This window comes from Leptonotus elevatus, chromosome 11 (assembly GCF_054856555.1).
Source record: "Leptonotus elevatus isolate MCC_2025b chromosome 11, RoL_Lele_1.0, whole genome shotgun sequence".
NCBI lineage: Eukaryota > Metazoa > Chordata > Actinopteri > Syngnathiformes > Syngnathidae > Leptonotus > Leptonotus elevatus.
Genome location: NC_141249.1, coordinates 23202416 through 23228665, shown reverse-complemented (window position 1 = coordinate 23228665; position 26250 = coordinate 23202416). Strand labels below are relative to the sequence as shown.

Below are 26250 nucleotides of genomic sequence, written 5' to 3'. Positions count from 1 at the left end.
AGCAGTTTTTTTTTGAATTACTAAGAGGAAGATAAAAAAGTTAAATCGAATATTTTTTTATTTTAAATCAACAATGGTTACATTGTCCACTCTCCAGTCTTCGTGTAAAAAACAAACAAAAAACATTTATATCTAATTAGTCTTAAAGCAGGTTATATCAAATTAACACAAGCCATTGTGTCCAAGTCCTGCATCTTCATTTACTGCTGTTGTCATCATCGTAACACATTCAGTGCAGTCAGTGTTTGTTGACTGTCTTACATGTAAATATAAAAGTAGCCAACCTGACTCCATCCAGCTGATTAGGCCACACCCATTAAAGGCACACATCCAACACACTACAGTGTCGTATTTCTAAATTCCTTTTACATTTTAAATTGATCAAGCACAACTGCCATCAAAAATATTCAACAGCATTAACAATTACAATTATCATTAAAAAAATAATAATAATAATTTTTCAAGGCTCCAAACTGCCCTAAAATGATGGAATTTGAGAAGATATTTTTCATCAACGCACACATGTACAATCAGTAAATTTACTGATTTTTAAGAATATATATATTTTTAAATGTTTTTTGTTGCTGACGTGGTACAGCTCCACACTACAACCTATTTATCAGGAATAAGGTGAAAATGTGAATATTTACATTGCAAATAGATTTTCTACTTGCACCATTATTACGCAAATATTCAATAGAGTAAGTGATCGAATAATCTATTCTAAAAACATGAGTTTGTGACAGCCCCAATTTGTTAACAAAATAAATAACAGCGTAATCTATTATTAAAATCCATCCATCCATTTTCTGTACCGCTTGTCCTCACAAGGGTCGCGGGGGTTGCTGGAGCCTATCCCAGCTGGCTTCGGGCAGTAGGCGGGGTACACCCTGTACTGGTTGTATTATTAAAATAATTAAGATATTCATATTGAAATAATGAGATCAGTGAAATGCATAAATTACTATTATATAGTCAATTCGTATTTTCAGATTTCAGGATTTTCTCTTGTTGCCTGAGCGTGAACGTATCCCCTGCATTCAACGGGCTTCACCGTACTGAACTTCCAATTGTCCCTTTCTGCCAAATGTTTGTTGACATTCAGAGCAGTTAAAGCAGCGAGTTCTAACTCGTCTCTAAAGATTCTTGGAAAACGTTTGACATCACGTCGTCCAAATCCGAAAGTGGAGCCACGCTGTCGTCCGCTTGTCCTCCGTCCGCTTCTGCTGTCGAACGGCTGGAGGTCGAAGGATCCTTGGAATTGTGTTTGCGCAAGTGCTTTCTCAGATAAGCGCTACTAGACAAACTTTTGTCACAAACCGGACACGTAAACGGTTTCTTGCCGCCGTGCGTTAACATGTGTTGCTTGAGATGTGACCGATGTGAGTAACTTTTGGCACACAGTGAACAATTGTAAGGTTTCTCCCCAGTGTGCGTGACCATATGTTGTCTGAGACACGAGCTTTGGGAGAAACTTTTAGCGCAAACCGGACATGGAAACGGTTTCTCCCCAGTGTGAGTCCTCATGTGAACTCCCAGGTAAGACCTATGAGAGAAACTTTTGGAACAAACTGAACAAGTAAAAGCTTTCTCCCGGGTGTGCGTCACCATGTGAATTTTCAGATACGGCCTGTGAGAGAAACCGCGGCCGCAAACCGCACACGTGAACGGTTTCTCCGCACTGTGTCTTTTCATGTGTTGCCTGAGGTAGGACTTGTGAGAGAAACTTTTCGCACAAACCGAACACAGGAAAGATTTCTCGGCGGTGTGCGTGCTCCGGTGTTTTTTCATTTCAAACTTATCGGCAAAAGTCATGCCACAAACCGAACAGGTGTTGCGGTTTTCGTCCGTGTGCATCGCCGCGTGTCTCATCATACTGCGCTTGGTGGAGAATCGTTTGTCACAAAATGAGCAAGCGAAAGGTTTCTCCCCACTGTGCATCATCATGTGTGTTTTTAAATGACTTTTATAAGCAAATTTTTTGCCACATACGGAGCAGTTAAAGTGATTGCAATCGTCTTGATGCGTCACATCCTCGTCGGGTTTCTTTTTACTCTTCAAAGCTTCTTTGGAGTCGTCACTGTGGTCCGTCTCTGAAGAGTGTGACGTGCTGTCGTCTGCTTTTGAGCGCGGCTCTTCGCCATCAGCTTCCGTTGTCATTTGTTGACTGGAGCTGTCGGAGAGCAAAGGTTTCTCCCCAGTGTGTGTTTTCATGTGCCTTCTGAGATGGGAGCTGTGATAGAATCGCTGCATACAAACTGAACAGGAAAAAGCTTTCTCGGTGTTGTGTGTGCTCATGTGTCTTCTCAGCTCAAACTTACTAAAGAACCTCTTCTCACAAGCCAAACAGGAAAACGGTTTCTCGCCTGTGTGAATTGCCACATGTCTGCTCAGATTCTGCTTGAAGGAGAAGCTTTTACCGCAAACTGAGCAAGCAAAAGGTTTCTCTCCACTGTGCGTTATCATGTGCGTTTTCAAAGCACTTTTGTATGCAAACGTTCTGCCACATTGAGAGCAGCTCAAGTGTTTGTTCTCACTGCCATGTTCACCTTTAGACTTCTTATCAACCTCTGGAGGTTCTCCATCAGCTTGACTTGAATTCCTACCTTTGCTCTCCCTCGGACTGGGATGAAGCTGCGAGGGCTGACCTTCGTCGCCCTCACTCTTCCCGGGGACGCCAGTCCATGTGAACGTGACGACGTCAGCCTGCTGCAGACCCTCCGCCTCTTCCTCTTTAATGTGAGGGGCTTCTCCTGGCTCCTCCTGTTTCACAGTGGAGCTGCACTGCCGCTGACAGGGAACGTCTTCTCGACTTTTCGCCAACACCTGCTGCATGTCTGACACAAGGAAAGCACAGCTGTCAGTGTGCAGTGTTGACACAAAGCGAGTTTCACTACTCAAAATGACATCATTGACAGTCCTCAGGCAAAGCGAAGCTCCTCACAGTTGCTGAAACGTAGAATAATAACTCAACTAGGCAGGAGGATTAGTTCTTAGGTTGTTTGTGTTACAATTAACTCTAACGTTCGGGTATTAGCGTCCTCTCGCGAGATCCGACTTTGATTGGTTACACCCAAAATGGCGGCTCATTTAAATACAGCATTTTTGTTTAACGGTTAATAATACATTTTTGACTTTCACCAACAACAATAACAACAAAGAAAACGAGGTAGTTTTATATACATCAAAACGACTGTTGGATAAAGAAACTGACAATAATGTAAAAGAACGACACGAACCTGCTTTGTGTAGCTGAAGACGAGGCTTGGGAAAAGCGTGTAGTAATTTCCTCTTCTTTTTTGTTGTTGTCTTCCTCGTATTCCACGGTCCTTCTTTGAAACTCTTCAAATAAGTCTTCAACGTTTCCACGTTAAGTCGGCGTTTCTTCAAATCTCTCACTCACTGCTTCTGCTTACTTAACGAAGTGTAGCTAACTCGCTAAACAGCTCAAAATTAGACGACTTTCTCCACAGGAAACAAGGAGAACGTTTGTCTAAGAGACGACAGACTTGTGTGCTAATAGAAGCGAAATGTAATTAAAATCAACATAGTGTGAGTGCTTCCCTGCTGGGTTTTAGTTTTAGCTACGCAACATGCCGCTGTTTACCTTTTTCTTCTTCTTGAGTTTGGCGGAGGGGGGGGGGGCATCTTTTCGGCGCATTACCGCCACCGTCAGGAAGGAGGAATGTAGCTCGGCTTGAGAAATCTACCAAATGTATTCACTTCTACCAGTTCATTTATCTTTACCTACTACTAGAGAAGAGTATTCTTCTCAGTTAAAATATTTAATGGATGCCAGAAAGATCGTGGAGCCGCCCTCTGCTACATGCGGAAGAAAGTCTCATCTTAAATAACCTATAGGCCTAATCTAACAATCCCCCGTTTGAGTGACCTGAAATGACACTCAGCTAAAATTTGACCTTTTGGCACGAGATTGTTGACATTCACACAAAGTTTAAATGCCAATAATCCACCCTGCTTCACAACCAAAGAAACAAATCATTTTTGTTTTTAATACAGAAAAAGCACTCTTTATTTACTAGTAGAGCTGCAACTAACATTATTTTAATAATTGTTTAAACTATCGAATATTTTTTGATCAAACAATGAATTCTGCTTCCAAAGTTTTTTTTTTCCCTACTTCAAGAAAGGCTTGACGAGCGCACCAATGTTCAACAACTTTTATTGTTCACACATACATCGCTGATAAACAGCATTTTTGGTGAACAACTGATAAAATTATAAAACTAGTGTCTCAACACGTGTAGACAGACAATAAAACAATAATTGCGATTATTACTACTTTTTATTACTTCATTTCTTGAACATCTCTTGTGCTGACTTGAGCGGCTGGAAGTCTCAGGTTCTGTAGTGTGTCTTTTCATGTTTGAGAGTCCTGCTATAACAGAAACGTTTCGCACAGAGTAAACATGTAAAAAATAATTGTCACTTTACGAGTTCTCTGCGAATAACCAAATTTCAGTTTTCTTGCGCTGTTTAACTAACTAGTTAAGATAAGTTATCACGTGCAACAGCAAAGTCCACTTCGTGAAAGGGCAATTAAAGTGTTTTTTTCTGCTACACAAAACATGTGCGGTTAGAAACACAACATTCAAATACTGTCAAAACAAGCCGTTGTTGTCTGTTACGTCCACGTGAGGTTGCGTGAAACGTCTTCTTCTTCTTCTTCCAATTCTTGGCGCATTTGCAAGCAACTTTTACGTGCATACCACCACCTACTGTTCAAGAGTGGTCGCTCAGGTTCCATTCATCCGAATTTGATGCCATCCCATCAAAAGATGACAAATGTCACAGATGCTCCACAAAATGGATGGTGCAAAAAGCAATGAGGGAGCACATAGCACAAAACAGTGGTTAAAAGATTTTATAATCAATAAACATATAAATAACAAATTCCTTGAAATGTATCAGCCACAAATGCATCAAGACACGAGTGGCCGCATTTACTTCCATAAGCACGAAATCATTTGACCTCATCACAAAACATTTTGTTCACATTAGAAATTGCATTTGTTTTTGAAATGTGAATAACTACACACACACAAAAAAGGCCTTTAGCATCTCGTTCTGACTTGAGACGCTCGGAGCTCAACAGTTTCTACGCGGTGTGTCTTTTCATGTGCACTTTGAGAGTACTGCCATTACAGAAACGTTTGGCACAGAGAGAACATGTAAACGGTTTCGCCTTCTCGGTGGAGTGCCTGCGCATGTGTCTGTTCAGCTCGAACCTTTCGTAGAATCGTTTAGGGCAAATTGAACAGGAATGGGGCTTTACCCCAGTATGGATCACCATGTGTCTCTTCATATTCTGCTTTATGGCGAACCTTTTACCGCAAACTAAGCAAGAAAAGGGTTTCTCGCCGGTGTGCGTTAACATGTGCGCTTTCAAACGTGCATTGATGGCAAACCTTTTTCCGCATTCAGAGCACTTAAACGGATCGCGATGATTGTCGTGCTTCGTATGACTCGTCGTATCCACTTTTGACTTCTTTTTAGTTTTCAAACATGTTTTGCCACGGTGACTATGATCAGTGTCAGACGAGTGCGACATCATGTTGTCCATGTCGGATAGCGGAGTGAAGAGTGAGTCCGAGTCAGAGTTGACATCTTCATTGGCTTCTGTTGTCATGTGTGGACTTGACGTCCCCTCACTCTGACCGCGCTGAGACTGTGAGGACTGAGCTTTATCTTCTTCCATCTTAACACCGACAATAGTTAATATGGGCTTGCAGACGTCAGCTTCCTCCTCGTGACCTTGGAGCTGCTCCTCAGCCGGACATCTCCACACGTCCCCCCTTTCCGCTTTAATGTGGGGGCGCTCTGCTGGCTCCTCAGAGGGAACGTTTTCCTGCAACACCTGTTGCACATCTGAACAAGACAAAGAAAGAACGGCAGCGTGTTTAAGTGTACGGTTAAGATAAATTGGTTTCACTAAAATTCTGAGCTTACGTCACAAAGCAAAGTTGGTGGTCAACTTGGTGAAAGGAAGCTCTCCGCTCATTTAAAAGCGTTGGACTTTGGATCGTTGTCATTTGATTTGTGGGGATTTCAAAATGTGATGAAATGTTGTATGACTACTATAACAATCTGCCGGGTTTGTATGCTAGTCACAGGCTAAAGCAATACAACACGCCGTTTGTTTTCGCCGTGTAAAGAAAGCATTTGCTTTGCGGAAATATAAGAAATGCCCGGATGTTCAGAAGTAGGGTACACATACCAGATATCAGGCGAAATCGGAGTATTTTCCCTCCCATTCTATTTTTTCCAGTTTTTAAACAGGGTTTCACAATGTCAGACAAGTAGTTGATAAAATTTGCAATATCCCTTTCTTTTTTTTTTCAAGTTGTTCAAATGACTGAGTACGTGAAAAGAAATCAACCAACCTGCCGTGTGTAGTCGAACGGAAGGCTTGAGAACAGCGTGCAGTAGTTCACGATGTCGCTCGTTCTCTTCTTTGGTCCGACAAAGTTCCTCCTCGTACTCCGCTATGGTTCTCTCAAACAGCTTAAATATCTCGTCGACGGCCACGTCCAGTCGCTGCTTGACCAGCGTTCTCAGAATTCTCACTTTGCACATTTTTAACAAAACGAGTTCCGAGCTTGCTTAGTTAGCTGTGATGAGAATTTCTGCGTCTCTTGCGACGCTTAACAAGCTAAGCTAACGCGAGCGATTGCAAAGTCCACTTGGAAGAAAGGCCAATTAAAGTGTTTGCTATTAGACAAAAGACGTGCGGTTAAGAAGCAAGTAAAGTGAAAAACCACAAGAGGTAAACCGCAACGTGTAAACATCACCGACACGCCACAGTTGTTGTTGTTGTTGTTGTTCTTCGTCTCCTTCTTCTTCTTTGTGAGTTTAATTAGCGGGTTGGCCAACATCTTTGGAGTACAATACTGCCACCTTTAGGACTTTATTTTAACGAGTCTTGACAAAGAAGTTTTGTCAGCTACTGTTCCATGCAGTTTAGAAATTAGCACTGCACATAAACATAGGAAAATAAAACACTGTACTAGTAATGATTGTAGTGATTAATAATAAATGTAATCATTAATTTAAACTGTATTACACATTAGGGAAAAACTGGACCTGAATTAACGTTAAAAACGAAAACAAATTGCTATTAATAATGCAAATGTGTTGAACTTAAAGTGAAATACACCTGAGCTGTACTTTGCAATTAATTGTCAAATCATCCACGTTCACAGCAGTGGTGGGCAAACTCGGTCCTCGAGGGCCGGAGTCCTGCAGTTTTTTTTTTTTTAGAGGTTTCCCTGCTGCAATGCAGCTGATTCCAATTAAACAGGATCGTTAGCAGGCTTATGCAGAGCTTGTGATGAGGAAACATCCAAAACCTGCAGGACTCCAGCCCTCGAGGACCGAGTGTGCCCACCCCTGGCCTACATCCGACCAGGTGTGCTTGTGACTGTGAATGGTTTGTTCATCTATGTCAGACCCGGAAATGGAGGCAAACATGGAATTCCTACGTGCTGCCTTACATACTGCTCTGCATATTTGTGGCGTTATTAGATGCAAAATATTAAAAAAAAATATAAAAAAAAAAGGAAAAAAAAATAAAAAAAAATAAAATAAAATAAAAGATGCAAAATATTTGCGAGCGTCATGCGCACCTCCTTTTATCTCACCGCGTAACCACATTCCGTCATGTGACGAGAGCGCCTCCCCATGGCAATCATCGAGAGTACATATCTATTAATCTAACATATACATAACAGAATATGTGCAATCGACGTATTAATTTTATGCCTACCTTTTCCATGTTTTTAACATGTGTAGTAAAGTTAGGCTAAGGAAGTCATTAGTTTAGCCAAAATAGTAACGTTGAGATTATCCTGATATCACGGAGAATTGATTACCCGTGTGGCCTAAATGCGAATGATTCATCTTTGAATCTTGGACACCTCATTATTTTTAATTTAACAATGTGTTAACAGACATTTTCTAACTTCCTTTTATTAAAGAACATTATATATTTGTGTCGAATTGCTTTGTAATCACTTTATTGATTACAGTACTCGTCCAAGAGACCAAAATAAGTTATTTAATTCATTATGTTTTAAATCAATCGGCTGACAAATCAGCTGTGACACCCCCCCCCCCCCCGCCCCCACACATATATCGGAAATTGTATCAGCCTGAAAAGACTCATATCGGCCGAGCCCTAATAAATATATATATAAATAAAAACACCTACACTCTTAACTGTAAATGAAACATAATTATTAGACCTGCAATCATTCAAAAATACTTTAACATCAACATAATAAAAAGTATTATCAAAACATTTTTCTAATCTTTTCACACCAGCATTTTCTCATCCAAAATGAAAATAGCTAATACCAATTTACAGTCAATTCGCCAACTACCAACCAATTTGTCTGCTTCCACAATCATCTGAAATTTTATTTGCACACAGACTTGACAAACTTATCAACAAATATACGTGAAAATTAATTTGGCTCCACGTTGGTGGCAGTCGTAGAGCTGGTGGAAAGCGCATCAACAATAAATAATTCAATATTTGGGTTTTTATAGACTTAAAACATTTATTTGACACTATTGACCATAACAGAGAGAGAGATATGGCAAGGTCTGGCAGAGACGTGGATACAAAGTGACTTGAATAAAATGTTTCAATGTTTAATTTAATAATGAAAAATCAATTAAAGATCACTTACGGGGTTCTCCAAGGATCTGTGCTGGGCCCTCATTTATACAATATATGAATGATATCAGCAATGTTTCCAAAGTCTCAAAATATGGCTTTACAACTAAAAAAAAACACTTTACAGCCAAAAATAAATAAATAATAATCATTAGAGTATTAATTGATGACAAACTTTGATATGACATAAAACCAAGTATGATTTAAGATGTCATTATACACACTTTGCTGTTCGCTGCTACTGCTATACAAGATTTATTGTGTGGAAATGAGTGGCAACACGTACAAAATCAACACTCAGCCACTCTGATTAAACTTTTTTTTTTTTTTAAAGAGATACTTGACTCTTTGAGCCATTTTCAACAGTAACTTTATTATTTTTCATGAACAATTAATAACTTAAAAATAAATGTTTGCCACTTGCTGTCGACATGTGCTGAGGAAGTAGGTAACAACCAATCAAACAACCCCGAAAATTGCTGGCCAAACCCAGAAAACAGGTGATTGGTCGTTACCTATTTCCTCAGCACAGGTGATGTCATCTTCACAGTTGACAGCAAGTGGACAAATGTGTTTTTAAACGTATTACAAATGAAGTTATCAAATTAATTCCGGACAAAATATGAACTTTTTACTGCTGAAAATGGCTCAAGTATCCCTTCAAAAAAAAAGAGAGAAATTGAAGTTATTACTTGACCCTGCTACAGAAGACCAACCAATCCACTATTTACCAACATAAATGCAAATTTCAAACCTTTTTTTCCGCCGTTTTGTCGCATTTGAAGCAGCTCAAGTGTTCTCCGCCGGCTTCTGTTTTCATGTGTTCGCTTGACAACGGAGCGCTTTCGCCGACGTGCGTTTTCACGTGTCTTCTGAGCGACGTCGTGCGAGTGAAGCGTTTCGCACAAACTGCACAAGGAAAAGGTTTCTCCCCGGTATGTATTCTCATGTGTACGCTAAGATACGACCTGCGAGAGAACGTTTTGCTGCAAATGGTGCACAGGAAAGGTTTCATCCCGGCGTGTATCGTCGTGTGCGTTTTCATGTCGTCTTTGTCGTGAAATCGTCGAGCGCAAACTGAGCATGTGAAGGGTTTCTCCCCCGTGTGCCTTCTCATGTGTCTCTTGACATTCCGTTTGAAGGAGAATCTTTTGTTGCAAACGAGGCAAGAGAACGGTTTCACTCCCATGTGTGACACGGCGTGACTTTTCAACCCTCTTTTGCTGGGAAATGTTTTCTCACACTGAGAGCATTTGAATTGATTGTAGTCAGTGTGATGCGTCGTAACACCTTTCGATTTGTAATTGGTCTCCAAAGGGTTGACGTTGCTGTGATCGGTGTCAGAAGAGTTTGACACGTTGTCCATATCTGGCAGCGGAGCAATGCAACGTGTGTGCGATGCCTCGCAATGAACGCCATCTCTTTGTGTTGCAGTGTGTTGACTTGATTTCTCCTCACATGGGCTGTGACGAAGCTGTGAGACTTGACCTTCATCACCTTCGTTCTTCACGTGGACACCAGCCCATGTGAACGTGTTGATATCAGCCTCGTCGTTTAGCTTTTCTTCCTCTTTAATGCACGCAGGCTCGGCCGGCTCCTCCTGCTTTTCTTCTCCAATCGCCACAGACACCTGCTGGACGTCTTTGCCAGACAAGGGACACAAACACAGATGGAATGGGAATTGGGGGAAAACTACAATTTTTGGACAAATCTCGTCATTGTTGGACCAAAATAGAAACATTTAGTATGGATAAAAAATAAAAACTACATTAAAAGGTGTCAAAATTAATCAACAGTTACTTGATCATTAAACAAATTAACAACTACTATGATCACCTATTTTGAACATCTTTACCAGGAAAAAAAAATGCACGAAACTCCTCTCGCTGTTCAAATTCAACAAAGAAACGGTGAGTATATCTGCGAGAACAGAATTGCAGCATCCATTCGTCTGTCAGGTTTGTTTGTTTCCCCTCCTTATTGGTTTCGTCCTGCCCAAACAACGACTGATTGCCTTGATCCGATCCGCTGCAAACGCATCAGTGGCCGGAGTTTGTGAACTCACAAATACCGCGAGAGTTAATCTTGCTGGCAAGGTTAAGCAAATATTACCGTCTTTAAACAGTCCAATGCTGTTGAGTGTTATTTATCTATTCTAAAAAGTTATTTAACATGGGGGGTGGCTTGGCTTGGAACCCATTACATTCCCGTTGAGAGTAGTATAATAAAAAAAAATTAAAAGACATGAATAACGTGAGCAATTAGTAAACCAACCTGCTCTGCGTAGTACAACGTGAGGTTTGAGAACAGCGTCGAGTAGTTCGTCTTGTCGTGCCTTTTCCTTTTTTGTCCGACAAAGTTCCTTCTCGTACTCCGCTATCGTGCTCTCAAACAGTTGAAATATCTCTTCGACAGCCACGTTTAGTCGCTGCTTCACCAACGTTCTCAGGATTCGAACTTTGCACATTTTGACACAATCGCGTTAGCTCGCTGCTTAGCTTTGTTGCTAATGTCAGCGTAATTGGTTACTGCGCATGCGTGCAACTTCCGCCGACTCGCCAACTTGAAATATCTACGGATCGCCTTGAGGTACAAAACATAACGAAAAAAGAATGTTAAAAAAAACAATACATGTCTAGGAAGAGTTATCTTCCTTACATGGCTTAGGTTTTTTCAGCACGCTTGATACCTAATATAAAGTGTAAAAATAAAATATGAACGTTAAAAATGAATAATCCTGTACTTCATTTAAGCAGATTTTACCTGAACATGCATCTATCGGTTAGGTTACAAAAAATCCCAAGATATGTAAATAAAATTAAGCATTTAAACAGTTTGCCGTAGCAAGTTGCTTAATTTAGTTAAGCAATTAAAATACAAGTTTTGTCTGATTCATGTCGATTTCTTGCAGCTGGATTAAATGTATTTTTCTGAAGCTACTGCATGTGCCTCCACTAAGTAATGTACATTGAAGAAAAATATTTAAAGGAACAAATCACTCCATTTTGATGATTAATTCATGTTTTGAATTTTCTGCCACAGTGTAACCTTTGGCATAACTGCTGCCCTCCAAAAATGCAATGAAATAAAGACAGGCAGGAACACCCAGCTTTTAAGCTTTTCCATTTTTATTGACATTTTTGGACGATTTCTTTTCCAGTGTCATCCTTAACCGTTCACGCTTCAATTGCATAACTTTCCATGGAACTGGGAGGCGACGCAAACGCAGGCGACGATGCCGCTCAGTGCTCTTAACTTTTACTCTCTGGAGGAAACTAAAAGTCATCGACCGACATCATTTCCGCCCTGGTTTGCTCTCCTAGTTTTAAGGCTGATGTATTTATTTAAAAAAAACAGGGTCATTGCTGTTGAACAGAAAATCTGCTTAGCAACTGGAAGACAAACATGACTGGACACTGACCCCCAAACATCAGACGAGATGACAGTAGACATGTGTTATTTTTAAGCTTTTTTTGTTTTTGTTTTATTTTTTTTCCTTTTAGTGTGAGGTTTGATGCGCCAGAGGTGTACTAGTGTTGTTCTTGTTTAAAGGAAGTTGCATCATCTCCAAGCATCTGGCAGTTTTGCGTCAAAGTGAACGATAAGGCGACGAGGTGTCACGAGCAAATGGACGCACAAATGACAAATACTTGAACGCATGGATACCAGGGGCACTAATAGAGCTGCCCCCCCTTCCAAAAACCTGCCAAGGCAACTCTGGATTAAAAGGGCAGCTCTACCAAAACAAAAAGAAAATGTCAGGCTTTTTTTGTTTTTTTACGGATGAGCGAGAACTGAGGGACTTTGAAAGGGTCAGTCCAGGAGGGGGGGGGAAGGTTTCAGGGGTGCGGACGGGGGAAGATTGTGTCAGGTTGCAGATTTTCTCCTTTAAAAGCGCTTGGGCCCCCACGGAGAAGCCTTGGTGGCGGTGGCGGCAGCGGCGGCGACCGGGGCCCCGAAGCTGGGGAAGTCCTCGGAGCTGCTCATGTCAGGAGCCTATATATATAAAAAAAAAATAATAATAAAATTTAAAAAAAAAGTCAAGAATATTGATGTTCAAGAGAGATATTCGCCATTTAAAGCCTTATTTTTTTTTTTATGGGGAAAATACAGTGGAGTCTTGAGATACACATTTAATTTGTTCCTTGAACAAACTTATAACAATACTCACAGGCTACAGTCACGGCTATATTATCGGCGTGTGTTTCTTCACTTTTTTTTTTGTTCTGATATCCATTACTTAAAACAAGGGGATTTCCACCTTTCCGCACTTTTGCAAGCGTCGTTCAACAAGTGTCTGAACAGAAAATTTTAAATTAACGAGCTCGCAGAGGAAGCTAAAGTCTCACCTTCTCGTTGCCGGTGGTCCAGGGAGCCTCCCTCACCACAAAGCCTTTGGAAGGTCCGCGATGCTCTTCGGCAGCAGCATGGCCGCCCCCCGAGGGCCTCATGTATGCCATTTTTGCCTCATTCTCCACCACGTCTGCCAGCTGAAATGCAAACTGCGTTAATATCCACACCAGAAAAAAAAGGTGAGGGAGGGGGGGAGAAGGAAAAAAAAAAAAAAACGTGCTTACGTATTCTTCTTCGAGGTTAAGGAGGTGGTCGATGGCTTCGTCCACCAGCTCGGGACGACCCGTCACTGTCACAAGGTTGGGATCGGCGGCTCCGCTCTGAGGAAACCTGAGATCAACCTGGAAAGGACGAAACCAGTCAATAGAGTGGAGGTGTACAGTGCTGCCTTGATATAAAAGTTTGATTCATTTTGTGACTACAAACTTCCCTCAATACAAAAAACGAAAAAAGTTCATGTATGTTTAAATTAACAAGAAAAATACAGTAGCATTCTATCGTATGGCGAACTCGAAATTCCCCCGCCACCTTGAACTCATCCATGATGCGGCGGATGCCCTTGCCACGGGCACCGATGATGCGCGCGTGGACCCTGCTGTCCAAAGTGATGTCCTCGGAAATCATCTCCTCCAGCTCCCCCACGATGGCCTGGATGGCGTCGCCTGCAGCTATGGCTTTGTGCTCATACCCTGTAATGGTAATCTGGTCCTGTGGAAGAGAAGAAAGAAAACAAAAGTCGGAAATACATCGTCGCCAACGTGAACCAGCTTTGGGGGTTGTTTGTTAGAATTTACTAAAATTTTCCCCAGCGGATGGAATAGCCCTGAAAACAAGGAAAGTACCTGGTTTTCATCATTCTTTTCTGGGAACTGGATGTTAACATCGTGCTCGGTGCGAATGTTGGTAATAATGGCACCCTTGCGGCCGATGATTTTGGGGTGATATTTGGGGTCCACAGTGATGGTCAGCTTGAAACTCCTGAGTGCCTGCACGTGGGAAACAATGAGTTAGATGTTGCTCGTGCACGTGAAACTACCAGCGAATGTGCCACAACGCTTACCCGGTCCTCCTGCTCGGCCTGCAGCTCCTTGACGCGCTCCAATAGTCCTTCTTTGGCACGGTCCAGGTGGTTGGCCAAGCCGGTGACGGCGATTTTATCGGACTGCTGCTCAGGAGCAGGCACTTGAATATTTACCTGTCAGGAAGGGGGAAAACACGTTAGAGCCATCTAATTTCAAGACAAGGAAAGTACTAACAAGATACTAAAATTTGATTATTTTTTTTGTGTCAATGTAATCAGATATGGATTAATCTTGATTTGTAAAAATCCAAATTTGGTAGTATTTTTCTGGGCATGGGTTCTATGAAGATACAAGTTGTTAAAAAATAAAGACTTGCAATAAATACACCAATCTGACATTACAATCTTTGTCTACAAACCTCAAATTCGTCCATCATCTTGCGAATTCCACTTCCTTTCTGCCCGATGATGTAACGATGAAGCTCAAAAGGCACTTCCACCTCGATGGTGACGGGAACCAAAGCCTAACAACCACAGACAAGTTAGTAAAAAAAAAAAAAAAAAAGCTATACAGTGTCTTTTTGGACTCAAACCTTAAGTGCTTCCACAGCATTCTCGCATCGCTCCTTACGGCCAGAAATCACAATCACGTCGCATTTCTTCGGCGCGTTTGGATCGACGGGCTCCTTCTCCTCGCCGTTGGCTTCGCCGTTCTCTTGGATGGCCTCCACAGCTGACAGGACAAGACGAGGGTCATTTTCAAAAACTCAAGTCAAGCCCTTTCTTCATAACTTCAAACACTTTCTGCCACTTACATGCTAAGATACATATTGGCAGAGGCCGCTGATGAGCATATTTATCCAAATTTAAAGTTCTCAAAAAATAAATAAATATGCAGACAACTATTTTTGGTAATTGGGTAAAATCAGTTTTATTTCCGGTTGCAGGTTAATGCTAATTGTTTTTGTATTAAGCTACCAAGGAGTTTTTTGTTTTAATTTATTTAAAAATTTGAGCTTTTTTGGGGCGGGGGGTCACAAATGGGGAACAATAGTGATTGTAGAGAGATTATATGCATAAATCAGGTTTATGTGTATATATTTTTAATCAATATTTTTGCTGCTTATTGAAGTGCTCATCTGTAAATTTAGCATTTTTTTTAAAATGTGAAATGCTTTTGTAATTTAAAAAACGACCCAAAAAAACCTAAGAAGTTTTAATTTGTAGGTTTACCATAACAGACTGCATATGGATGCGATATTGGGCCAAAGACATTTTGCTACAGCGGTACATCATCTAATTATGTCAATGACTTCTCTAACAAACTTGCTTTTCTATCAGAGATGCCATTGGTAGTGAAATAGCAACAGTTTGTACAATTTGAAGCACCCGCAGGGACCTAAAACGAGAGGCCATTTATCTTTTTAGTTATTCCCTTCCTTACCTTGAGGGTCCTCGCGATCAGGGAACTTAATGTGTACATTGTGATCTCTCGTGATCTGCTGGATTCGGGAGCCCTTGGGGCCCATGATGGAGCGATGGAACTTCTGAGGAATGGTGCACTCAATGGTCACTTGAGCATCCTGTGAGATAATGGGAGAGGCATTAAAGTGGTTTTGTAATTGAAGTCGAAAAACACCGTGTACTCACCAGGTCCTCGACAATCTCCTGCATGCGCTTTTTGGCTGCCTCCACACACTCTTTGGCTCCTTTAAGGGTGACTTTGTCGCTCTGCGCGCTAGTGCGCGGGAAGCTCACCATCACGCCGCCGTATTCGTCGGCAAGGTCCCGCAGGACCTGGCCGCGGCGAGAAACAAAGTAGCGGTGGTGCTTGGGGTCCACGATCATTGTGTCCTCAATGACGTTGTCCTGCGAGAAGAGAATGTGTGTTAAGCTTAAGAGCAGGGCGATATGGTCTTGTAACGAAAAGAAAATGCTTTCTCTGCAGAATTTATATAGATCATTTCCTGCTTCCTTAAAAAAAAAAAAAAATCTCTGCAAAAATCTGATTTTAAATATTTTCCTGCTTCCTTAAAAAAAGCATTACTTTTTTAAAACCGATTTCTTTATTTCCCAGTGAGTTTTTTCTCTTTCCACAAAAATAGATTTTCTCTCTTTACAGATAATGTGAAAATACGTTTTTGTTAGACTGCGCCTTTGTGTGAACAAGCGCCACTCAAAAAAACAACACCACACAAATAAACAGATAAAAATAAAAATACCAGCCCCGGCCGGTTAAACACCGATTCACAATGTGTCGTACCAAGCTCTTGATGAGCTCCTCCAGCTCCTTCTGGGCGTCACGAACGGCCTCCTCGGTGCCGATGACCGTGATGAGCTCCTGGTCTTTGTCCTCGGCGGTGGGGAAGATGATCCTGGCGCCGGTGCTGTCGCGCACCTTGCGGATGTTACTGCCGCCTTTTCCGATGAGGAACTTGTGGTACTCGGGCTTGGCACGCAGCTCAGCTGTGTGGCTCTTTGTTTGCTGATGTGATGATACGCCAATCAGTTTGTATTTTATTTTACAAAAGAAACACAAATACAGCGAATTCTTCGAGAAATCGCAGAGACCAAATCCAAGTCCACAACGTACCTTTTCCTCAGCCAGAGCCAGAAGTTGTTGCTTGGCCTTCTCCACCTCCTCCACAGGACCCCGAATGGTGACCTTGTCAATGCCCGAGCCTTCGCTGGGGAAGTGGATATGCACGCCGCCGCACTCCTCCATAATGGAGCGCACGAAGCGGCCCTTTGAGCCGATCAAGGAGTTGTGCAGTTTGGAGGGAATGGACACCTCCAGCTCAGTGATGTTTGCCTAGTGACGAGATGTTAAAATGACGTTTTGGGTATACATCTACCCACTGAAACGAATGGTCTGCGTTTGTGAATGAAAACTGGCATTACGGAATACGACTCGACTTCTGTTTGAACACGATACAACACTAGCAAAGTGGAAGAGCGAGTAATTATTCCAGCTAGGCCCTCGAGAGCTTCACTGAAGAAAATAAATAAAATGAACTAACGTCAAATGAAAAAAAATACATGGTCCATAAGGGCATATTTATCCCACGCAATTTGTATTGTGTGCACGGGGAAGCAACCATACCGTTGCATTTCTTACCAATTCCTTCTGAATGGCCAAAATGCGCACTCGTGCTGCCTCACAGTTGGCCTTCTTGCCGGTGATGATGATCATCTCAGAGTTGCTGTTCTCGGCAGGCAGGTCAATTTTAGTGTTGGTTTCTTCGCGGATCTAACAAAAGAAAGTCAAAGCACAACATTGAACATGCAAGTGCTTAAAGGATGATGCAGTTCAATGATAATTTTTTTTAGGGAAGATTAGTATTGCCATTTTATTTTATGAGAGTCGTAATTACAGTATTTGATGAAAAATATACAAACAAATGGATTTTTTTTGTTTTGGGAGAAAATAAGTAATCATTTTCAGTTAATATTTTTTCCCTGCGATTGGCTGGCAACCAGTACAGGGTGTACCCCGCCTACTGCCCGAAGCCAGCTGGGATAGGCTCCAGCAACCCCCGCGACCCTTGTGAGGACAAGCGGTACAGAAAATGGATGGATGGATGGATGGAGCTAATATTTTATGCCGAATACTCGTATTGCCTTTTTCAGTCTTATCCTTCATATGCACTCAAAGGAGACCTAAGACCTTGTCACATTTGAGACTCTCCAAACACACTAACCTTTTTGATGTTCGATCCACCTTTCCCAATAATGTTCCTGTGGAACTGCTTGAAGATTGGAACTGAGAGTGAGAAGCTGTTCTCCATCTGGTAAAACGCTCAACGTTAGCGTTTAACAGGACAATAAATACTTTTACAACTCAAAAAGGCTTTCGCAGCATTACCATTTCAGCGACAATCTTCTGCATGAACTTGGAACACTTTTCCACTTCGGTCCGTGGGCCCCTCAGTTGAACAATGTCACTTTTCTGCGCGGGGTCGGGGAAGTTGATGATGACCTATTTTTTTTTTTAAATTAAAATAAAAAAGGAGAAGTTTTAGACAAATTAATTGCTCCACTCAACCATGTGATGTGCAAATGGGAGTATGTGTTACGACTACAAAAGGATTATCATCTTACTGAAATGCGCATCGGTAAAATGTCTGACAACTATACAACTAGGTGTCGACTAAAGTGGTGCACACTGAAAATAAAAAAAATCAAATCACAGTTTTTACTAGCTACTGCCAGGTACTCCTGAAGCACATCACAAGTAATCGAAATGAGCTTTTCCATAATCACCCCTTTTGCATTGAGCTAAATGAGTTTCCGGCTCACCTCTGGGAATTTGTCGCGCACTTCTTTTATCTTCTCCCCCTTTTGGCCGATGATGGCTCTGTGAAAACGCTGTTCGATGATCAGATCCTTTGTACGCTCGTTCTCCTGCAACGAAGCGGGCGTTAGAGTGACCAACGGCGACAAAACGGTGTGTCCACAGCGTGTTGCAAGTGCACCGACCATGCGCGACGCAAGCTCTAACAGATCCTTCTTGGCATCCTGCACACCCTGGGGGTCCCCCTCAATGCGGATCAGGGTACTCTTTTCATGGTCGGGAGGGATACGGACGGTCACTTTGTGAAGCTCCTTGATGCGGTTGACTTAAAATAGATGAAAAAAATAAAGCCTAGTTAAGAGGAGGGTTGCCAGGCTGATTGCAGTATGTTGCGCAACAGAGCGCTTACTGTTAGCGCCAGCCTTCCCAATCAGATGTCTGTGAAATTTGGGGTCCACGCTAATCTCTGTGTAGTCCATGCGACTGATCTGTTAAGGAAAAGTAGACGCGGGATGAAAACGAGCGCATTAGGACACCCAGATTGTGCTGAAGTCCCAACTCACGAGATCCGCAACAACGGCTTCAATCTGGCTGTGCATCATCTGCACATCTTTGGTGGGACCCTCCAAGGAGATCTTATCTTCTCCCTCCGTGAATTCAATGTGCACCTGCATGAAGTAAACATGCATTTAGAGAAAAAAATAAATACATTTTAACAACTCCCATTTGATCTACCTTGGGCATTTGTTGGGTAATTTTGGCCAAGTTCTGCCCCTTCTTGCCAATGATGAACCGATGGAGCCAAGAGGGAGCTGTTACCGAGGAAACAGTGTAGCTGTTTGCCTGCAAAGAGAAAAAAAAAAACAATATTTTTTAGAAAAGACGCCAAGTATGATTCATTGCAGTAAGTCAAAAAGAACGTTTCAATTAAGTGACTGAGAACGCCCTTTTGTTAAGTCACCTTGGCATAAACTTCAGTGAGGGCCTGGCCGAGACGGTCGGGCTCCCCGCGAAGGATGACGGTTTCCGAGCTGCTATCGGAAGGTGGGATCTCAACCGAGACGCCGGTTTTGTCCAGGATCTCCTGCAGGGTGTTTCCCTTGGGGCCGATCACATACTTGTGCTGAGACTTCTTCACCTCCACCGCGATGGTGGTGGCTTTTTTCTTCTGCAAAAACAAAAGGAAAAAAAGAAAAAAAAGGTTTGAAGCCGATCGGACAAGAGACCCAAAAGGTCCCTTTTGCGGTCTTCCAAAGGCGCACCTTGTCTTCGTAAATCTTCTTGATCCTAACCACAGCAAGGGCCACCTGCTCCTTCTCCCCAGTGATCACGATCTCCGTCTTGTTGACGCTGGGAGGCGGCACGTTGATGCGAGCGCCCGTCTCCTGCGTCATCTCGCCGACCAGCTTGTTGTACGCGCCCGTGATGAATGGGTGGTACACCTTGTCGATGTTCACCCTCTCCACGGCTCGCTTGTCCTAAAAGCAAGCCCCCCAAAAAAAGTCAGGCTTCCTCAACAATTTGTCTTCATTTAAAACCCCCGCTAAAGACCCCCCCCCTCTGATCATACCTGCTCAGCCGAGATCAGCAGGATCTCGTGCTTGGCCTTCTCCAAGCCCTCCTTGGTGCCGGAGATCTTGATCTGGTTGCTGGGGTCGTCGGGTCTTGGGATCTGGATTTTGGTGGCGGTCTTCAGCTCCAGTTCCTGCAGCTTCTCCCCGTTCTTGCCGATGACAAAGCGGTGGTGCTCTTTGGGGATGCCCACAGTAGCCGAGGCCTGTCGGGAAAAGATGGGAGCGAGATGAATCATTCTTGAAAGCCATTTGCACCATTAATGTGATTTAACCTGTACAACTCAATTTAGAGATATAGCTCGAGAGCTAGCGATAGCGATAGATGGCTAGCTAGAGACAGAACGATAAGAGATAGAGAAATAGAGATAGAAGAGAGAAAGTGTTCTGCACCTGAGTCTGCAGTCGGGACACAATCTCCTTGCGCGCCTTCATCACGGCGTCCAGCTTTCCGGACACCATGATGGAGAGGCCCTGATCTTTGGCCAATGAGAGTTCCAGATGGGCTCCAGTCCGGTGCATGATGTCCACACAGACCTTCCCTTGCTCTCCATCCCCAAACTGGTTGATGTCCTTGTACTTGCGCTCTTCCAGGGGAACATGGAAAACCTGGTTCGACACATCAAGAATTTGGGTTAAGTACGGTTATGGTATGGTAGGAACCCCCAAATGTTTAAAAAAAGGCTGAACTGAAATTATTTAAACTGTGAGCCCTCCTACAAATAGCGAAAATTCACAAGTAATTGACACCCGCCCAAAAAGGTTCACAGTTGCCTATAGAGGTCAAAAGCTGGTGGCGGGCATAGCAATTTTTTTATGAGACATGGCTACGGCTTCAATAATAAAACTTTGCATTGAATCACGCTCAATTTCCATGGAAAGTTTCCAACAACGTTCTCAACCTTCCTCATTAACATTGAATGCAACGTAAACGAAGTAAGTAAGTGCAAGTGAATGTAAAATCGGCAAGCACAAGATAGATGGATTATGCGTCGGCGATACCTGGGTGATGACGGAAGACTTCAGAGAACGCATTTTGTTGGCCCAGGCGCTGGCGGTTTCCTGGGTGCCTTCGGGCGTGGCCGCCTTCTCGGGCAGCGGTGGGAAGGCATCCTTGTAGGTGGGAAGGGCGTCCTCCTCTTCTCCCCCGGGGGCGCTGGGTGCTGCTACAACAACACCAGCAGTGGCAGCAGAAGCAGCGGCAGCAGCAGCAGCAGCTGCTAATGCCGCAAAGAGAGAGACAATTTTCCATCGCTCTTGAATTTCACACATTCAAGAAAGGGGGTTGGGGGGGGGGTCATGCTTACCACCACTTTGCTCCGGCAAGAGCCCGATGCGGTGCTCGTTGAAGCTTTCCTGCGTAAGTACGGCGACTGAGCTCATGGTTGAAATCCCACGCTTAAAACAGAGTCCGAGTGTGCCACTGTAAGGGGGGGGGGGGGGGGAGAACTTTAAATGTCCTGCGCCACACTTGCAAGAGATTGGCTTGTCATGTACAGGTGCATCTCAATAAATTAGGTCATGGTAGAAAAGGCCAATTCAGATTTTTTTTTATAGAGAATAATTTTGATTGGTTGCACAATATTTTATTTCCTTCAGGTGGTGAAAATGTAGCTATAATAATACTGTTTTCTATATTTTATGCTTTCAATTTTTTGTGTTTAAAAGCATCTGAAATGTGTGAAGTTTATTTAGCGTCGTCGACTAATGCTGGCATCTATCAGATTGAGGCTTTGACGCAAAACCCAGTAACAAGAGTTGGACGGGGACAATTGTTTCCAACACAACAGGGCGAGAAAAAATGATGGATGTTCATCATCACATATCTATTCCTTTGCTCACCGTCGGCGTCCAGGTTTTGAAAATAGCACCATTGTTGTAAAGTTGTGTCAACGTGCGCGTGTAAAGCATAACGAAAAAAGTTTATCGCGAATGGACTTTGGGATTTTCCTCCATTATCTAATCTGCCGTTATCAAATGTCAGTGGTGGGTTGGTTGCATCCCGTTTTTTGTCCCATCAGCGCAGTGTTTGTGTACACACCAGGCACACTCGCATTCTTGTCTTTTTGCTTATTTCTATTGTGCAAGGTGATGGTAACCACAAATATCTGACGAAAGGCGGAGTTACATCGATTATAGGACGAGTAGATTGCACACAGGCATGTTCTTGTTCACCCCATACATTTTTTCTTGACTTGTTTGTGCCATGTTGTTTATTTCTATTGTATAAGGTGGCAGTAATTTAGGAATAACTCGCAAGGGGAGAAATCACATTCATTATAGGACATGTTGGGCTGCAGCTGTCAAATATTTTTTAGAATTGAGCATTGTGCCGATTATCCCATCGCTAAATCTGATAAAAATAGATTCTTCTTATTTTGAGTCTTAAAACAATAAGTAACAAAAATAATCAACTTTAACTCACATATATGCTGAAAGAAAAATAAGTCTAAGGACTCACCAGCTAAATGGTCAGTTACCAGATAATCCGTCCTGTAAAGATGCAAATTCCCGTCAGCCTGCCAGCTTTTGCCTTTGGGCACACAAAGAAAAGCAGAGATTAGCATTGTCTGTAGATTCAGAGAATACAATTACAAACAATACCGGCCATATGTTGAGAAATCAGAATATACCAAGTGAACCAAGCACTAGCCCTTTCATAAAACATTTTGTGTATTTTTGTGATCTTTCTGTACCTGCCTGGATAGCGCTTAAACCCCATTACTTCTGAGCAAATCATGTAAGCAGAAATAAGTGTCAGGCGTTGGCCAACAGCAAGCCGGCTTGACGGCAAATAGCAGCATGGTGGAAGATTCCAGGAGCAATCCAAATGTAATTTGTTCCATACCAGGCTTGTAATTCAAGACACGTATATGTATATATTTTTTGCACTCAGCCTCCCAAGAGATTGCAATTTGTATTACGAGGGGAAAAAAACACTGATGTTTTTTAAAGACATAATTAAACAGAATGTAAAAGAAAAAAAGACTATTTTCATCACTTTTTACTTCAATTCAGTGCTCATGATTCTGCTCCTTCTGATGTGTGCACCTCGGCCACCTGGAGGCAGTATAATACAGGCATATTTATAGACTGAGCCAGAGGACACTGACAACACCTCAGTTTGATAAAAACACAACCAGAGATGTGAAAAATATCCATTTTAGTGCTGCAAATGCAATACCATGATGCAGCCATTTTTGCTCACGTTTATCATACAACTAATATATAACAGCAGCCCATGCATATTATTCATTAGCCCAACTATGGAATTTAGTTCTGTGTGTTGCTAGCAGCCTTTTTGTAAGGTAATTATGAGGTTGCTTGAAGTGTAATTGTTTCATGGTTTGCAGTACAGTAAACTTAACTGGGAGTGGCACAAAACAGCATGAAGCTTTTTCGGGAAATTGTTCACTGTGTATCAAACTGCAAGAGACAAATGCGACCAAACCCCCCAAAAAAACAAGTGAGCCGTAACCTCCTTAATGCAAACCCGAGGGCACTTTGATGTCAATTTCAGTCAACAGCAGGGGGTGGTGCTGCATAAAATGTCAGTCTCCTTTGATTGTCTTAAACTGATGAATTATTTAATTCTTATCCCCCCCCCCCCCCAATATTAATCAAAAGTGTTTAGGCTTAAAGGATATACAGAACATATTTTGACTTAGCTGTCACTAGGAACTGGTTTGAGTCGAAAGTTTTAACTCGTCTGGTCGAGCTGGCACAACTTGAATTAACCACTTTGCATTGACGATACAAACACTTTAAAAAGATAATGCAAATCCCAGATTAGGGATTTAAGTAGCTGTGTGTGCGCACGCGTCTGCGTTTACGGACAGCTTCGAACACGACACGAAATCGAGTTTTGAAAAAAAAAAATCTTACTCCTTTTAAACGACATTAGGTGACAGGGTGTGAAGCAACATTACAAACACAAAATGAGCTGCAATACGGCCATTGCGTGTCCGTCTTCTCCCTGCAATTCGGCTACAAACTTTGCACGAAGGGCAAGAGCAGAGTGACACGTAGCCGCAACGGCTAATGCTAACATGGCTAACTCATAGCATTTCTTTGCTAACCCCCTAGCGAGCATTGCGACACAACTTCCCGAGCTACGACTTAAATATACCATTAAAATGACAGCGAGGTAAACTGTGGATAAAATCTAAACAAAAATCGCATGGAAGTCTTACATTAAATCTAGGTTACTCTCGTGTATGTGTTCGTGGTCAATTTTGTCGATACGGTTGTCAAAAAGTACCAAGTTGGACTAATTTAGCATTAGCTTAAATTAGCTTCCACGGCTACAACTGCTAGCTGGCTAAGTCCACGTAGGCAGTGTTGCTAACAGAGGAGGCGGAGGAAGCGTAATGACACCGAGTCCAGGCCAGAACACACGCCGATGTCCAAAAAAGAGAGACGGGGTTCAGCGACTAAACCTGGCCTGCTAACGAGTCCCATCCTTCCGCGTTCAAGCGAGCAACGAGACCACACGTTTGCGCCAACGCAGCGGCTGTCAATGACGTGGAAAAACGTGAGAAATCGCCCAAACGCAAAGACTTACTTCTTTTTGTGTGTTCTCGTCTGCCCAGAAGGTGCAGAAGCAGAGATGAAATTCCACTGGCGAGGAGGTGGGAGTGACGCGTGACGCATATATACGAGTGACGCCGACCAATCGTTGGCCTCCGACGTCACGCCGGAGTCCTGTTACACGACCGGAGCACCACGTACTCGTTTGCAACGGTTTAGCCCAGTCGAGGTAAAGTGAACGGTGGACGGGTCGACCCCCACCCCGGTAATCGCGAGCGATATGCGACGAAATTTCCTTGTGACTAGAAAAAAAACATTCAAACTGTTGGTGAACGTCTGGCAAATGTTTGCGACCTTGAACGGACTCTGAAGAGAAATCAACAGTCACTACCTTTGCAAACCCTTGCAAATATTCGCCCCTCGGTGAAGTACAGATGCTTAGGCAGCGCTGTAAAATGGATGACATTATCACTCACTCACTATTCCTCAATCAATAGTATCTGAACAAAAGTCATGAGACACTGGAACCAATCAATCAATCAATCAATCAGAGCCTCTACTTGTTTTATCTTATCTAAATTCAAAGACAACTTCCAACTTTAATGGCAACCGTTTGGGGAGGGGGCCTTTTCTGTTCCTAGCCCATAAAGCCAGGTCCATATAAAGACATGCTTGGAAGAATTGAGGTAGAAGAACGACTGACTACGAGGCGAATGGAGACGGCGGCTGACATCGCTGATATCACAAACTGACTGAACTGCAGTAAGTGCCATTTCCTGTTCTAGGGTTATCATTACATCACAGTTGGACAGACAAGAACATTGAATATATATATATTTTTTTTTACCTTAAAATAGTATAGAATTTAATTCAGTATCCAACAGTACATACTGTACATTTGCCACGTGAATACAAAATGCTATACAAAACTATACATTTTTCAATACACATAAAATTAATATTGGGACAACATCAACATGTCCACTGCTCCATTATTTTTACATTTAAATACAGTACAACAAAAATAATATTTTCCCCAGTGTGATAGCTTAAAAAACACATTAATAGTACATTTAAAAATATATATATATAAAAATGTGCCCTATACATTATGTTACTTCCCATTTTGTATTTTTTCCGAGCTATTTGTATTTTCTGTTATACATAAAGTCATTTATTATTAATAATTCTCAATTAAATAATGCATGTGTCCTAATGACCAACTTCAGGCATACAGTAGTATATACATATACTTTGTAATATTATCAAATACAATATAATACACATGATAATATCAAAATATCATTTAGGATAAGCGGTTCAGATAATGGATGGATGACATTTATATTAATATACATTTATTGAACCTTGTACAAAGTACATGATGCACTTGCTTCCTAAGAGTTGCCATACAGCAATGCCGATTCCGCTGCACGAGGGGGCGCTGCTTGCCAAAGTTACCATTCCCATGCCTTTATGACTCGCGTTTAGAATGAATTTTTTAAGTATCCACAACACAACTAAATGAACTATTGATTTCGCTCCATATTCGTTAGAATGACGAAAATAGTCGTTAACTTGCCACGTAATCTCTTCGGAGCAACGTGTCTAAATTTGTCGTAAAAACTGTTTGCATGTCACCGCGAACTTTAACCCAGTTGAAGACACACGCGAATGGGGGCAAAATTAACGACACGTCCTGCATTTGTTTGGAAGCATGAAACTTTAAAGGGGGGGGACTTAAAAAAAAAAAATATATATATATATATATATATATATA

At 42.2% G+C, this 26250-nt stretch overlaps 4 protein-coding genes across 6 annotated transcripts in view; 1 reads left to right on the top strand and 3 right to left on the bottom strand.

The window, feature by feature from the left end:
* Positions 1 to 90: 90 nt before the first annotated feature.
* On the bottom strand, positions 91 to 11213 carry LOC147166554 (uncharacterized). The gene is made up of 4 exons (XM_086089557.1): positions 10976 to 11213; positions 9456 to 10342; positions 3240 to 3396; positions 91 to 2837 (listed from the first exon to the last, which is right to left on the bottom strand). The coding sequence occupies exons 1-4, from the start codon at positions 11166 to 11168 to the stop codon at positions 1126 to 1128; spliced, it is 2949 nt and encodes a 982-aa protein (XP_085945683.1). The 5' UTR covers positions 11169 to 11213; the 3' UTR covers positions 91 to 1125.
* On the bottom strand, positions 4871 to 6850 carry LOC147166555 (uncharacterized). Its single transcript, XM_086088984.1, has 2 exons — positions 6405 to 6850; positions 4871 to 5889 (listed from the first exon to the last, which is right to left on the bottom strand). Exons 1-2 carry the CDS (start codon positions 6595 to 6597, stop codon positions 5120 to 5122), a joined length of 963 nt encoding a protein of 320 aa, XP_085945110.1. The 5' UTR covers positions 6598 to 6850; the 3' UTR covers positions 4871 to 5119.
* A 598-nt stretch (positions 11214 to 11811) lies between the features above and the next one.
* Positions 11812 to 24647, bottom strand: hdlbpa (high density lipoprotein binding protein a). Of its 3 annotated transcripts, none has more exons than XM_086090022.1 (28): positions 24505 to 24647; positions 22402 to 22473; positions 21248 to 21363; positions 20943 to 21160; positions 20334 to 20549; positions 19940 to 20146; positions 19632 to 19847; positions 19331 to 19537; positions 19105 to 19212; positions 18933 to 19037; positions 18779 to 18857; positions 18555 to 18694; positions 18375 to 18479; positions 17941 to 18054; positions 17777 to 17863; positions 17194 to 17325; positions 16669 to 16887; positions 16339 to 16560; positions 15726 to 15944; positions 15520 to 15658; positions 14669 to 14808; positions 14495 to 14599; positions 14115 to 14249; positions 13897 to 14040; positions 13583 to 13762; positions 13279 to 13395; positions 13051 to 13191; positions 11812 to 12697 (listed from the first exon to the last, which is right to left on the bottom strand). In XM_086090022.1, the coding sequence occupies exons 3-28, from the start codon at positions 21321 to 21323 to the stop codon at positions 12590 to 12592; spliced, it is 3879 nt and encodes a 1292-aa protein (XP_085946148.1). In that variant the 5' UTR covers positions 21324 to 21363; positions 22402 to 22473; positions 24505 to 24647; the 3' UTR covers positions 11812 to 12589. The 3 variants fall into 3 exon arrangements, with proteins under 3 accessions (XP_085946148.1, XP_085946150.1, XP_085946149.1); XM_086090024.1 differs by having other exon boundaries at positions 20943 to 21157; XM_086090023.1 differs by lacking the exon at positions 24505 to 24647 and adding an exon at positions 24134 to 24376.
* The window catches only part of farp2 (FERM, RhoGEF and pleckstrin domain protein 2), a 36108-nt gene continuing 34447 nt past the window's right edge, over positions 24590 to 26250 (top strand). Inside the window, exon 1 of the mRNA XM_086090026.1 lies at positions 24590 to 25232. The gene's annotated coding sequence lies outside the window, so the exon portion shown is untranslated. The remainder of the gene's footprint in view (positions 25233 to 26250) is intronic.